Source organism: Anomaloglossus baeobatrachus, assembly GCF_048569485.1.
Source record: "Anomaloglossus baeobatrachus isolate aAnoBae1 chromosome 5 unlocalized genomic scaffold, aAnoBae1.hap1 SUPER_5_unloc_12, whole genome shotgun sequence".
Lineage (NCBI taxonomy): Eukaryota > Metazoa > Chordata > Amphibia > Anura > Aromobatidae > Anomaloglossus > Anomaloglossus baeobatrachus.
Genome location: NW_027441787.1, coordinates 379,840 through 395,109, shown reverse-complemented (window position 1 = coordinate 395,109; position 15,270 = coordinate 379,840). Strand labels below are relative to the sequence as shown.

Here is a 15,270-nt window from a genome sequence, read left to right as displayed (position 1 = left end):
ACTATTTACCCCGGCCACAGTAAGCGAGGGTCACTGAGCTTGTGAGGGGCAGTAAAGTCTGAGGGGGCCGGGAAGTGCATAGTATAAGCACAATATTATAGTTTGGAGTTTTCCTTACAAGTTTCCCATTGTTTTTTGCTTTTTTCTGTGATGTTCATCCCCATTAATAGCGGCTCCATGGACAATGCTGCCAGGTGTGTGCCTTGTCAGATGTATGCCTGCCTTGAGCAGCCGTTCGAGGGTGAATATGTCTGCTCTCGATGTCAGCGTGTTACATATTTGGAAGCCCAGGTAACTGATCTAAATATGCAGCTCACAACACTCAGGGGCATTGCAAACCTGGAGAGGAGTTTAGAGCTCACTGAGCGGCTCTGGCTGGGGCCAGTGCTATGGAGGAGGGTGGAGGTGGGGAAGGTCAGGACCCAGAGGTAGGTAGCTGGGTAACAGAAGCAGAGGTAGGGGGAAAAGTGTCAGGGAGCCAAGTCCTGATCTGGCACAGCCTAATAAATATGCCTGTGTGGCTGATATTAGGAATGAAGGGCCAGGACTAGGATCACTACAGCAGGACGTTGCTACTAGTAACTAGGAAAACGACTGCTGTAGGAAGGAGGGAAATAGGAGTACAGCAAAAGCCAGATGGATGGTGGTGGTAGAGGACTCTATAACTAGGCGGACAGACAAGGTCTTTTGTTGTCGAGACCGTGAATGCCGAACAGTGTGTTTTCTGCCGGGTGCTCGGGTTTGGCATATTGTGGATCGGATAGACAGATTGCTGGGTGGGGCTGGGGAAAACCCAGCGGTCATGGTGCACATTGGTACTAATGACAAAGTTAGAGGCAGGTGGAAGGTCCTTAAAAATGATTAGAGGGAACTAAGAGAGAAGCTGAAGTCCAGGACCTCCAAGGTGGTGTTTTCAGAAATACTACCAGTGCTATGAGTGTCACTAGAAAGACAACGGGAGCTTAGGGAGATAAATATGTGGCTTAGAAATTGGTGCAGGAAGGAAGGGTTTGGGTTCATGGAAAACTGGGCCGACTTCTTAGTCAGCTACAGGTTCTACGGTAGGGACGGGCTGCACCTCAATGGGGAGGGTGCAGCTGTGCTGGGGGAGAAAATGGTCAGAAGAATGCAGGAGCTTTTAAACTAGGATTTGGGAGAGGAAGGGTAGGGAGAGTAGTGGAGCAAATAAGGGGATAGAGCAGATAGAGACAGTGAGACAGTAGGGGTCAATGAAGGTTGGGAGGCTGGGACATGCAAGGAAAGTAGGGAGGCAAGGAGTAAGTAATGTGTTAATACTATTAAATGTCTACTGGCAAATGCAAGAAGTCTTGCAAAGAAAATGAATCAATTGGAGACTGATATCAAGCAAGGATTATGATGTGGTGTGCATAACGGAAACTGGATGAGAGCCATGACTGGGTGACAAACATAGAGGGTTATACTACATTCATGAAAGACAGGAAAGACAAAAAAGGTGGAGGAGTGTGTATATTTATCAAATCTAACCTAAGACCTGAGCTCAATAACGACATTGGGGGGAGCTGCAACAATGTAGAGTCATTTTGGGTAAATGTACAGGGGGAGGGGAATAACGGAAAGCTACTAATTGGAGTTTGCTATAAGCCACCTAACATACCTGAACAGGTAGTGGGTGAAATGCTGCAACAAATTGAAAAGGCATCAAATAATAATAATAATAATAATAATCGGGTCCTTATTATTAGGCGGGATTTCAACTCTGCAGAAATTCAGTGGGACATAGAATCTTCTGGTTGTGCTAAAAGTTGTAAGTTCTTATCTACAATTCAAGACAATTTCCTCTCTCAGATGGTAGATGAACCGACAAAGGGAGATAATTTGCTAGATCTGGTCCTGTCAAATAGACCAGATATAATTTCAGATCTACAGGTCTGGGAGCACTTGGGCACCAGCAATCATAATATGGTAATATTCAATAGAGCATTTGAAAGGGGAAATGCTAAAACCTAAAATTTTAGGAAAGCTGATTTCAACAAATTAAAGGAAAAGCTTAAGTGTGGTAATAAAATGTCCAGGAATAAAAAGAAACCACTATGGATAAATAAGACAGTACAAAGTATAATAACATAAAAACAAATAGCATTCAAAATCTTGAAGGCTGCAAATACAGAAATATAATTTTTAGGAGTATAAGGATTTCAATAGGAAATGTAAAAAAGAAATCAAGCAAGCAAAATTAGCTACTGAAACAAAAATCGACAAGGGCATTAAAATAAATCCGACATTTTCTATAAATACATTAATGCCGAAAGGAAAACAAAGGATGGTATGTGTTCCTTAAAATACAGTAACCAGTTAATTATAGAAGACAAAGAAAACACTGAGATATGAAACAGTAACTTTTCATCTGTGTTAACCAAGGAACAGACTGTTCCAGGGAACATTCAACAAGTCAAAAAACAAAGTTCACCACCTGATATTAATTTAACACAAGAAGAAGTACGCCTGCGTCTGAGTAAATTAAATATTGACAAATCCCCTGGGCCAGAATATTGAGGGAATTGAGCTCAGTAATTGACAGACCACTGTATCGCATCTTCTTAGACTCACTTGTACCAAGATTGGTTCCTCAGGATTGGAGGATTGCTAATGTGGTACCGATATTTAAGAAAGGTAAGAGGGAGAATCCAGGCATCTACCGTCCAGTAAGCCTGACATCAGTAGTATGCAAAGTTTTTGAGTGCATTTTATGGGATGACATGTAAAAATATATTGCAGAAAATAATGTAGTAACTGACAGACAGCATGGATTCATGAAAGATAAGTCATGTCTAAGTAATATTTTGGGGTTCTATGAGGAGGTAAGTGCAAATCTGGATATTGGTAATGCAGCTGATGTGATTTATTTGGACTTTGCAAAGGCATTTGATACTGTACCACATAATAGCCTTATACCGAAGCTGCAGAAGCAAGGACTAGGGGAAACTAAATACAACTGGGTAAGGAATTGGCTAAAAGATAGGAAACAAAGAGTAGTCATAAATGGTATATTCTCTACATGGGCTATAGTAAGTAGTGGGTTACCGCAGGGATCTGTGCTAGGACAGCTCCTTTTTAATCTTTTTATTAATGATCTTGTGGATGGGATTGATAGTAAAGTTTAAATCTTTGCTAATAACACCAAACTATGTAGGATATTAAAAACTGACCTTGATAGTACAATATTACAAAACAATCTGGATAATATATTGGAATGGGCAGACACTTGTCAAATGAGATTTAATGTTGATAAATGTAAAGTAATAAACCTAGGACGGAGTAATCCTATAGCTGCATATATATTAAATGGAAGTAAACTCAGGACAACAGAGCAGGAGAAGGACTTGGGTATTCTCATTACAAATAAGCTGAGCAGCAGCACTCAATGTCAGGCAGCAGCTGCTAAAGCAAGCAAGATTTTAGGGTGTATAAAAAGAAAGATTAGATCCCGTGATCCCAACATATTTTTACCTGTCTATAAATCTCTTGTAAGGCCACATCTAGAATATGGATCCAGTTTTTGGCTTCATATTTTGAAAAGAACATTCAGAAGTTAGAGTCAGTTCAAAGGCAGGTAACTAGACTACAAAGAATGGAAGGCCTCCCATATGATGAGAGGTTGCAAAAATTAGATCTGTTTAACGTAGAAAAAAAGACGTCTCAGAGGAGATCTCATTAAGGCCTGTTTCAGATGTTAGTGATTCTGGTATGTATGTGCTTTTTTTTTATATATATACCAGAATCATGGACATACGCAGACCTATTATAATCAGTTGGTCTGCGCACACATCAGTGACTTTTCACTGACCGTGTCTCCGTGAAGCGTACACGCGTGTCCGTGATTGCCGCACGGAGACAAGTCTGTTTTTTTCTGGCATCACTGATATCCCACGGACCACACTATGGTGTGATCTGTGAAACACGTACCAGAAAAATACGGACATTGAAAATAAAAAGCATTTTCAACTCACCCGGCTCCAGCGATGCTCTGTTCAGCCTCTGCTCTCTGCAGCTTCCTGGCCGGCTCATTATGGCATGCATATTTATGAATTGGCCAGAGCCAACCCGCAATTAGCTGCAGAGGTGAGAGACAGCGGGGGCCAGATGCTGCAGAGCTGGAGAGTTCAGCACCATGGCCAGTAGGACAGGTGAGTTTATGTCCATATGAAACCATGGAGTACGTATCACGGATTGCACATGGACAACCCACGTGTGCTGTGAATCACACGGAGGGACATAGGCGTTTTTAACAGTGGAAAACGTCTGTGTTTTTCACTGACGTGTGAAACAGACCTTATATGTATAAATACATGTGTGGTCAATATAAAGAACTGGCACATTACTTATTCCTTCCAAAGATAATACTAAGGACCATGGGGCATTCGCTGCGAGTGGAAGAAAAGCGATTCCGGCAGCTAAATAGGAAAGGGTTCTTTACAGTTAGAGCAGTCAGACTGTGGAATGCCCTACCACAAGAGGTAGTAATGGCAGATACTATAACAGCTTTTAAAAAGGGGCTGGATGATTTCCTCAGTAAACACAACATTGTCGGTTATAAATGACTTAATGACAAAATGTATAATTGGTGGAGAAAGGTTGATCTAGATGGACCTAGGTCTTTTTTCAACCTATGTAATTATGTAACATGACCTTTGTGCAAAGAGAGAGGAGCTCACAGCAGAGCAGGTGGACACCAACTATTTACCTGCTCTGCTGTGAGCTCCTCTCCTCTACAGGTATCTCTGTAGCCTAATAGTTAAAAAAAAGCGCAGGATAAACCCTTTAATCTCTCCATCTTCCCCGCACTTTTATCCGATTCTTGTATATGACGGAATCTAATTATAGTGAATGACACTCGGCTCCACACTAGAGTCTGATGCATGAGAGAATATACAACACTGTGAGCACGGTCTAAGGGAGAGGCCTGGAGAAACGTCTACCGAGACGCCCCAAATCTACAACACAGAGCGCGTCAGAACCCCGGGACTGAGCGCAGGTCAGAGAAATGGGGCTGTAAGGCCAAAAACATAATAATATGAGGGTTAAATGAAAAGTAATGCCTCTACCTTCATAACTCCTCACAGATGGCAGCGCTGGTATGAGGCAGGTACTGGACTGTTCATTAGACTCTCCTCTACAGCTCCAGTTGGCGGGAAACCTTACAATGAATGGTTGTGTTGTTACAGTGTAAAGAATGGATCCTGTGCAGGCGGTCGGTCAATGTGATTTAGGCAACGTGCGGTCATTGAATTCCTGACAGCAGAAGGTGTCACCCCAAAGGAGATCCATCAGAGAATACAAGCCATGTATGGTGATTGTGCTGATGTGCACTGTGCGTCGTTGGGCCAGTAGTAAGATTAAAGATGGTGAGGCGGGAACGTCTGACTTGTGTGACAAAGAAAGAGTTGGACGTCCTGTGACAGCAACCACGAAGTTACAGATGGAAATGTAGACAGATTCCGGATGATGGTCGTATCACTCAGAGAGAAATTGTAAGCACAATCGGCATTTCACAGGAACGTGTAGTCACATTATTGCTCTGCTTGGTTATGGGAAGATCTGTGCACGATGGCCGCCCCGGATGCTGACGTCTGATATGAAAGCCACAGAATGGACATTTACCAGGAAATCCTCTCACGTTACGAGAATGAAGGTGACGCCTTTCTGCATTCAATAGTGACAGGAGACGAAACTTGTGTACACCACTACGGACACCGAAACGTCAGTCCATGGAATATCAGCACAAAGGCTCGGGCCAGAAAAAGACATTCAAGACCCCGTCCTCAGCCGGGAAATCCATGGGGATTTCCTACAACGTGGAGAAACAATCAATTCAGAGCGTTACATCACAACGCTGCCAACTGTGAAACCACGACTAACATACACTGAGGAGCTGATCATGTGACCCCAGGCTCCTCCCCTCCATGTGACATCATCACAGGTCCTGTAAGCACAGAGCAGCCATATATCTAGTGTGCGGCTCTGCAGGTGGAGGTGTGTGGAGATTCCCCATTACTGGGGCAGGCGGCATTAACCCCTTCAGCTCTGAGACTATTTGGGGCGGGGAGGTTTCTCTCTCTGCTCTTCAGATATAATAGCGCGGCTCTATCTGTCTCGGTCACATACATTCTGCTGATATTCCGGCCTCTGTACTGGGAAATGTCCTCTCCATCTTGTTATATTCTCAGGATTTTCCCTATAGTGAAGGAGATTTCTTGTATATCCAGTAATTGTATTATTACAGTGGATTCTTTATGATGTTCCATCGTCATCTTCTCCCCATTCAGGTCCCTACAATATCGAATCCTCTCAGTGGAGATCTTCTATAGAAGAGAATTCTCCTGATTGCCCCATGAAGGATGGATAAGGACAGGGACAAGATGGCGGAGAGGATATTACACCTCACCCTAGAGATCCTCTTCCGGCTTACTGGAGAGGTGAGAGATTCTGATGACGTCACATTACATCATTCTTATCTATGGGAATAACAGATGGACAGAACTGGAGAGCTGAGGACTCTGGAAATGTCTGGAGTGAGATTTATTACTGTGTCTCTCCATAACCAGGATTACACAGTAGTGAAGAAGACCTCTAGTGAGCGCTGTCAGGCCCCTGTGTCTGAGGGATGGGGAAGACCCCTGAGCCCAATCACGGGGCCTCCACCTCACCCCCCGATACATGAGGACATCAATGACCAGAAGATCCTAGAACTCACCTACAAGATGATTGAGCTGCTGACTGGAGAGGTGACACTGCTGGGAATGCTGGGACATTATACAGTAACGCTATGAAGGGATCGGGGGTGACGGTATCATTGTATGTGTCAGGTTCCTATAAGGTGTCAGGACGTCACCGTCTATTTCTCCATGGAGGAGTGGGAGTATTTAGAAGGACACAAAGATCTGTACAAGAATGTCATGATGGAGGATCCCCAGCCCCTCACATCACCAGGTAATAGACAGGACTAAATACACACGGCCTATAATTACCTGTATGTAAGGAATGAATTCAGTCCCTGTATGTGTCTCCTCCAGTTCTATCCCGTAAGAGGACAACACCAGAGAGATGTCCCTGTCCTCTTCTCCCACAGGACTGTAAACAAGAAGATCCTGATGTTCCCCAGGATGTGTTTTCTCCATCTTTATCCTGTAAGAGATATCTACTCATGTACTTTCTGAACTAATTTTGTGTTTACATTTTCAGGTTTTCTGCTTTGTTTTTTTTCAGCTGTATTTTCTTTGCTTCTTCTGCTGTATGTTTCTAGTGCATTCTCTATGTCATTATGAAGGCAACTCAAAGACCTGCAGAGGGTTCATGAATACCCTGTTTCCCCAAATAGACAACCTACTCCAAAAATAAGCCCTAGCATGATTTTATGAGATTTTTGGAGAATGCTTGAAATATAAGCCCTACTCCAAAAATAAGCCCTAGTTACAGTCAGGGCCACTGTTGGAAGGAGTCAAACTGCCAATTTCTCAGGATCCCCACTCTCTTAGGGTCTTCATCAGTTGTATTCTGAGGTTGATTGTTTAAGGACCTTTGATGACTTCAGAGTCATGTGACATGATGTAATTAAAGGATACCTGTCACCAGATATTTCCCTATGCAACTAAAAATACCACCTTCTGTAGCTCCTGGGCTGCATTCTATGAATGTGCGCCTTGTTTCTGGCCCCCTTTTCAGACCGCCAAAACAACTTTATAAGATATCACCTTTTCGTATGTAATTTTTTTCGGTGGGTGGGCTCTATTTCTCTTTCGTTCCCCCCCCCCCTCCTGCCGCTGTACGTCGTCCCCTGTGCTGATTTGACATGATGACAACGGTCCCGTCATCCTCCACACTGTGCCATGTGTCAAGCACAGTGCCGCCCATAATCTCATGCCTGAGCAAATACATTCCCGGCGCGCACGAGGGATAGTTTCTGCACAGGCCCGCGATAGTGGCCTATGATAACTGCGCATGCGCAAGACTTCGGCACAGCGTGCATGTTAACTTCTCTGATGTTTGTGAGCAGCGCAAGGAGACGCAGGCACTGAACCACAGGCTTGGGCAGGCTAGCAAGAGTTATTCTCTGCAGGGCTGTTTGTTAATGTTTTTGATCACATGCTGTAGAGAGGAAAGTATTGTTCGCTCCCCCTCTGTATATGCTGGCTGCACTATCTCATTAATGCCAGCTATAGTTTACCTATACTTTTCTAGTGAGGTGTTTTAATCCAGACTTACCAGTGGTTGTGCATTATTACTATGAGCTGTTGTAGTGTAAACCCTTGTTGTCTTTTTGTTGCTACCTTTCTGCTCTTTCTTTTCTCTTTAGTCTCTCACTGTTTATTTTGTGACTTGCAATGTGTCCTGTCTGTCTTAATTTCTGTTTCCCGTCTGGCTTAATCTGTGTTTCCATCATAGTCCTGTCCCTTCCTTTCCAAAGGGATAACAGATTAGATTTGGTCAGGCGAATAGTAAGGCACAGGACTCTGGCATCTCCTCCTTTAGGGGTAATCTAGAGGTTAGGAATAGCTTAGGGTCCCCTAGCATCAGGGACAGTATAGGAGCCCCCTGTCCCTCACTATCCTGCAGTCACATTGTGAAACTCAATCAGATTATTTACTGCAGCACATTCCAGAGAACTGGTGCTAGGAATGGGAGATGCGAATTAACGAAGATGTAACTCTAAAGGGGGCTTTACACGCAGCGATATCGCTAGAGATATCGCTAGCGAGCGTACCCGCCCCTGTCGTTTGTGCGTCACGGGCAAATTGCTGCCCATGGCCGCACAATATCGTTAGGAGCCGTCACACGGACTTACCTGCCAAGCGACGTCGCTGTGGTTGGCGAACCGCCTCCTTTCTAAGGGGGCGGTTCATGCAGCGTCACTAAACGACCACCCAATAGAAGCGGAGGGGCGGAGATGAGCGGCCGTAACATCCCGCCCACCTACTTCCTTCCTCATTGCCGGCGGCCGCAGGTCAGCTGTAGTACGTCTTTTCCGAGGTGTCAGACATAGCGATGTGTGCTGCCTCGGGACCGACGAACAACCTGCGTCCTCAACAATCAACGATTTCTTGAAAATGAACTATGTGTCAACGATGGACGATTTGGTGAGTATATTCCATCGTTAATGGCCGCTCGTTGGTGTCACACGCAATGACGTCGCTAACGATGCCAGATGTGCGTCACAGAATCCGTGACCCCGGCGATATATGTTAGATACGTCGTTGCGTGTAACGGGGCCTTTAGATGTCGAAATTGGAAAACAGATTCAGAATACATTTTTTCCTAATTTAATTTCTGATGTTATGGTTTAAAAAAATAAATGTACTTTCAAGATAATATCATTATAAAATAATAACATTGTGTTTATTTTTAGCAGATGACTGTATCAGGAGTTTGGATGAACCTCTAATATCTTCAGAATTTAAAACAGATGATCAAAGTATCACACATGATAAATATGAAGAGCATGCTGTTGTCCCAGATATACCTCCAGTCCTTCCTCGGAAAGCTCTATCGTCTCATCTTTTCAAACTAGTCCAAAATTCCGATCATCAAAAAACTCACATCAGGGAGAAGCCATTTACATGCTCAGAATGCAGTAAATGTTTTACTCAGAAATCAGATCTTGTTATACATAACAGAATTCACAAAAGGGAGAAGCCATATTTGTGTTCAGAGTGTGGGAAATTTTTTATTCGGAAATCAGAACTTGCTAGACATCAGAAAATTCACACAGGGGAGAAGCCATTTTCATGTTCAGAGTGTGGAAAATGTTTTATTCAGAAATCAAACCTTGTTAGACATCAGAAAATTCACACAGGGGAGAAGCCATTCTCATGTTCAGAGTGTGGGAAATGTTTTACTCATAGATCACTTTTTGTTAATCATCAGAAAATTCACACAGGGGAGAAGCCATTCTCATGTTCAGAGTGTGGGAAATGTTTTATTCGGAAATCAGATCTTGTTGAGCATCAAAGAATTCACACAGGGGAGAGGCCATTTTCATGTTCAGAATGTGGTAAGTGTTTTATTCAGAAATCACATCTTGTTAGGCATCAAAGATCTCACACAGGGGAGAAGCCATTCTCATGTTTTACTAGGAAATCAACTCTTATTGACCATGGAAAAATTCACACAGGGGATAAACCATTTTTATGTTCTGAATGTGGAAAATGTTATTCTCATAAATCAGATCTTATTAAACATGTGAAGAAGCCACACGGGGAAGGAACCTTATTCATATTGTGAATAAGTGAAATGTTTAACTGGTAAATCAAGTCTTGCCACCCATCAGAAAATGCTCAAGTGAAGGGGGCTTTACACGCTACGATATCGTTAATGTTTTATCGTCGGGGTCACGTTGTTTGTGACGCACATCCGGCGTCATTAACGATATCGTAGCGTGTAATAGTTATGTGCGACCTAAAACGATCGCAAAAGCAGCAAAAATTGTTTGCCGCGGAGAGGTCGTCCTAAAACAAAAAAATCGTTTACCTCTCCTTAGCAATGTTGTTCCTCGTTCCTGCGGCAGCACATATCGCTATGTGTGACACTGCAGGAGTGAGGAACATCCCTTACCTGCCTCCACCAGCTATGCGGAAGGAAGGAGGTGGGCGGGATGTTTACGTCCCGCTCATCTCCGCCCCTCCGCTTCTATTGGCCGCCTGCCATGTGACGTCGCAGGGCAGGTAAGTACGTGTGACGGGGGCAAGCGAGTTTGTGCGACACGAGCAGCGATATGCCTGTGTCGCTCAACCGACGGTGGCGGGTACAATCGCTTACAATCTCGCTAGCGAGATCGCAGCGTGTAAAGCCCCCTTTTTCTTTCTTTTTAAACCTATCGTATTTTTCGGACCATAAGACACACCTAGGTTTTGTAGGAGGAAAATAGGGAAAAAGATTGAAGCAAAAAATGTGGTTATGACGCACTGTTATGATTAAAATATTTTTATTCACAGGGTTATATAATATATGAGGGAAGGGAATAAAAGTAAGATGTCAAACAAGTAGAACAAAGTATTATAGAAATATTTCATTTGCGATCTAGATTCGGTATCAAACAAGTGTCGAAGGATAAGGGGGTAGGAAAATATAAGAAAAGTAGGTGTGTGGGAGAGTTGAATGAATTTATTAGGGGTGTCTGGAAGGTGGGGAAAGGGAATAGGGAGGGTATAGGGTATAGGAGAACCTTAATAAATAAACTTCTAAGCCTAAAACAACTCTAGACTAATACATATAATACTATGAATAACAAACCGATAATTATATTTGATATAAAGAAGACCATGAAAGATGAGGAAATTATATTTCTAAAAGAAAGTAATTGGAGGAGATTCAATTCAAACTAGAGAGCAAATAAGTATTTGATGTATTATGTTGTACTTTGGTGAAAATCGTTCCAGAGATTCTATTGCCTATAATACTTGGGGAAAAAATTGTTTAGAGTTGCGTGATATTTTTCAAACTCATTATGTTGGGCCATCAAATTAATTATTTGGGAAATGTTTGGAGGGAGGGGATTCTTCCATTGGCCTGCAATTAATGATTTAGTGGTAAGGAAAAAATGAATAAAAGGATGGATCTAATAGGTCTAAATCTAATGAAAGGAGAGCCAATTGTGGAGTCAAAACTATATTGAAATTCATAATTCTATTTATTAGACTAGAAACTTCCTTCCATAAGATTTTTAATATTGGACATTCCCAAAAAATATTAAGTAAATTTCCGACCCCTCCGCAATTCCTCCAGCATAATGAAGAGTTGGTAGTATTGAATTGATGTAATCTTAATGTGGTATAATACCAACGAGAGAGTGATTTATAATGGGTTTCCAGAAGAGAAGCGCAAATAGAAGAGAAATTAGTTGCCTGCAGTGAAAATTGCCAATTATCCTGTGGAAATTGTTGCTGAATAACCTTTCTTCCAATCTGTCATATATTTTAGTTTTACAAAATGTATGTCTGTTACTAAATAATGATAAATATTTCTTGTGCTCCAAATCAATGCGTTACCAGAATTGCAGAGTAATGGGTCAAAAGATTCATGAAGAGGACTTCTATTTAAAAGGATTTTCCTAACGATGACTCTTAAGGACATGAGAATCTTGAATTCAGAGTCAGAAATCTTATGCTTTATTCTGATGTCAAAATAAGAAATAAAATCCTTACCATCATGAATGTAACTTACCCTTTTCAATTCAGGGAATGCCATGTGCTGGAAATTTCTATGTCTACCATTAATGCCAAAAAGTTGAGTGAGAAATGTTTAATTTGCAAATATTTACTTACTTTGGGGGGTTTGTTTTAACAAAAATTTCCAAGCGTTAATGGTGGCTAGTAATGTGGGACATTCTGGAAGAGGAAGGGAAGGATTATTAAAATGTGAAAGGAGACTTTTGAGGGGTCTATAATTATTGGAAGAAAGTTCTAAATCCATCCAAGGGAAATGATGAGAATTTTGTATCCACTTTTGGCTGTTTTTGATCGAGAAAGGTCATGTAATATTTGACAAAGTCTGGAACCCCCAATCCTCCCTTTTTCTTGTGTTTTATTAATATAGATTTAGAAATTCTACCTCGCTTGTTGTCCCAGATATAGACATACAGATAGGGACTCTAGATTGTGAGCCCCAATGGGGACAGTGTTGCCAATGTATGTAAAAGTGCTATGGAATTAATAGCGCTATATAAATGAATAAAATTATTATTATTATTATTATTATTATTATTTGAAGCTTTAACAAATGGTATAATGGAATAAATAATGGTATAGTTCTAAAAAGATAAATGATCTTAGGTAAAATCATCATGTTAAAGATTGTTATCCTCCCCAGCCAAGATATCTCTATTTTGGAGTATTGTAGTATATATTTTTTAATTTTATTAATTAGTTGCTCTATATTGAACTCTAACATTTTGTGAAGATTTTTTTGTTAGCGAGATACCCAGATAGGATATATTATTTGTTTCCTCTGTAAAGAATATAATGACTTTAATTTTCTTATAGAATCATTGTCGAGATGGAAATGCAGAAACTTAGATTTGCAGGAATTTAGTTTATAATATATGTTAGTAAATTTCTCAAGGGTCATAATTAATTCAGGGATAGAGGACAAGGCATCTGAAGGGAGAGTATTATGTCATCAGCATACAAACTTATTTTATGTTGTATTGTTTTTGTGGGGATTCCTTTAATATTAATATTAGTTCTGATATATTCTTCTAAAGGCTCAATGGTTAGATTAAAAAGAGGTCAACCCTGTCTTGTACCGTTGGTTATGCTGAAGGGAGATGATAAATGATTATTAGCATACACTCTCGCCGTTGGCATAAAGTATAATGCCATAATCGTCTTAATAAAACTGCCGTCATAGCTGAATTTCGACAGTCGCCCTCAGATATTGCCAGTTTACGCGATCAAAAGCCTTTTCGGCATCCAGTGCTAGCAATATAGATGGTGTTCTACTTTTACCCATCTGATGGACAAGGTTGATTGTCCTCCTTGTTCCATCAGATGTTTGACGCCCCTTCAACAAAACCAAGTTGACCTTCATTTATAATATGTGAGATAATCTTTTTCAATCTGTTGGCTATTAATTTGGAATAAATTTTTGTGTCCGTATTGATCAAGGAAATGGGTCTGTAGTTCTCAATTAATTCATTATCTCCACCAGATTTTGGGATTAGGGATATCGTAGCTTGAAGCATCTCCGGGGAGAAGGAACCTTTGGAGGAGTTTTCATTAAGTGTTTTAGTTAAATGAGGGACAAGAAGAGGACTAAATAATTTATAATATTCATTTGTATGCCCAACTGGACCCGGGGATTTACCTAATTTAATAGAGTTAATTGTTTTGCTGACTTCTTCAGTAAAAGGAGCATTGAAATTAGTTAAATTGTCTGAAAATAATTGGTAGATTTAAACTGGACAAAAATTCATTAATCAAGGTTGGCTGGGGAGTAAGTGGGTCATTTTTAAGATTATAGAGTTTTCATAATATTTGGCAAAAGTATCAAATATGTCTTTAGGGTGATATGCAATATTGCCAATTGCAGTTTTAATTGAGATAATTCTTTTTCGAATTCTTAAATGTTTTTCTTTTTGGGCCATTAACTTAGTGGGTTTATTAATACAAGCGTAAAAAATTATTTTCCAGTAAAAGTTAAATCTGTCATAATCTCTTTGAGTATGATCAATCTCAATTGTTCCCTAAGGTCTAATAGTTCCTTGTGAATATCAATTGATGGAATAGGAAGACTGTTGTTTTTTCTCAGTGCTATTAATTTTATTTTGAATACTTTCAATTTTTTCTCTTTTTGTCTTGATGTAATGAGCTGAAATCCCCATTAACTCTCCACTCACCACTGCCTTATGGGCATTCCAAACCGTGGTGGCACAGATCGTATCTCTGTTGTTTTTAATTAAGTCGTTTTTTTATCGTTCGTTCTAATTGTGGTTTGTAGGTAGAGGAATGGATCAGTAAGGGACTACATTTCCATAAAAAAATCTTATATGCTTAAGAATTTAAGATGATTTCGCCTAAAACTGGTGAATGATCTGAAAAGGTCCTTTGTGGAATAGTACCTTTTTTAAATTTAGAAATCGATAGGGAGGTGGTTAAAATTAAGTCAGTTCTGGAAATTGTGTTGTAAATATCCGAATAGTAGGTATATTCGTACGATTGGGAGTTCAGGCTTCTAAAAGTGTCCAAACATTAATTATTCAACAACCAATGTTTAAGTGAGAAGGTACAATTTCTGGCTTGAGCTGTGGAATCTAAAACACAATCTGGGACCAAATTAAAATCTCCCACCAAGAGGACATCACCTAATTTAATTCCCTTCAACATGTTGAGAACTTTACACAGATCTGTAAAAAAAATTTTTTCGAGAGCTGTTTTGGTTATTCCACGTAATCTTTATGTTTTTGAGTGCACTGAATCCGAAAATGACCTCCGTTTTGTTATAGGACATCATGTTGTATGACAATTTAAGTAACTATGTTAAATAAGACAATACCTTAAAATAAATGAAAATAGACTCATAAAATTAATTTTTTATTACAAATGTTTCATGAAAATCATTTTTTTAACTGCAATGAGCTCACTAACACACATTATATCGATTCTTCTTCCCTATGAGGGTTCTCTTGGTACATTTACACTTGTGAGTAGCATATTTAATGTCTCTCTGAAGCGTCCAACAGTAGTCTGCCATCATTGTAATGCTCCATCTTCCCTGGTATCTTCTTTCCATCTGTTTAAT

At 40.6% G+C, this 15,270-nt stretch overlaps 1 protein-coding gene across 1 annotated transcript in view; it reads left to right on the top strand.

The window, feature by feature from the left end:
• LOC142258810 (uncharacterized) overlaps positions 1-14,996 on the top strand; it is a 64,018-nt gene extending 49,022 nt beyond the window's left edge. The window contains exons 13-17 of the mRNA XM_075331402.1: positions 6,381-6,455; positions 6,585-6,764; positions 6,846-6,969; positions 7,053-7,166; positions 9,383-14,996. Of these exons, the coding sequence (XP_075187517.1) occupies positions 6,381-6,455; positions 6,585-6,764; positions 6,846-6,969; positions 7,053-7,166; positions 9,383-10,257 (1,368 nt within the window). The 3' untranslated portion in view covers positions 10,258-14,996. The remainder of the gene's footprint in view (positions 1-6,380; positions 6,456-6,584; positions 6,765-6,845; positions 6,970-7,052; positions 7,167-9,382) is intronic.
• Positions 14,997-15,270: the final 274 nt, after the last annotated feature.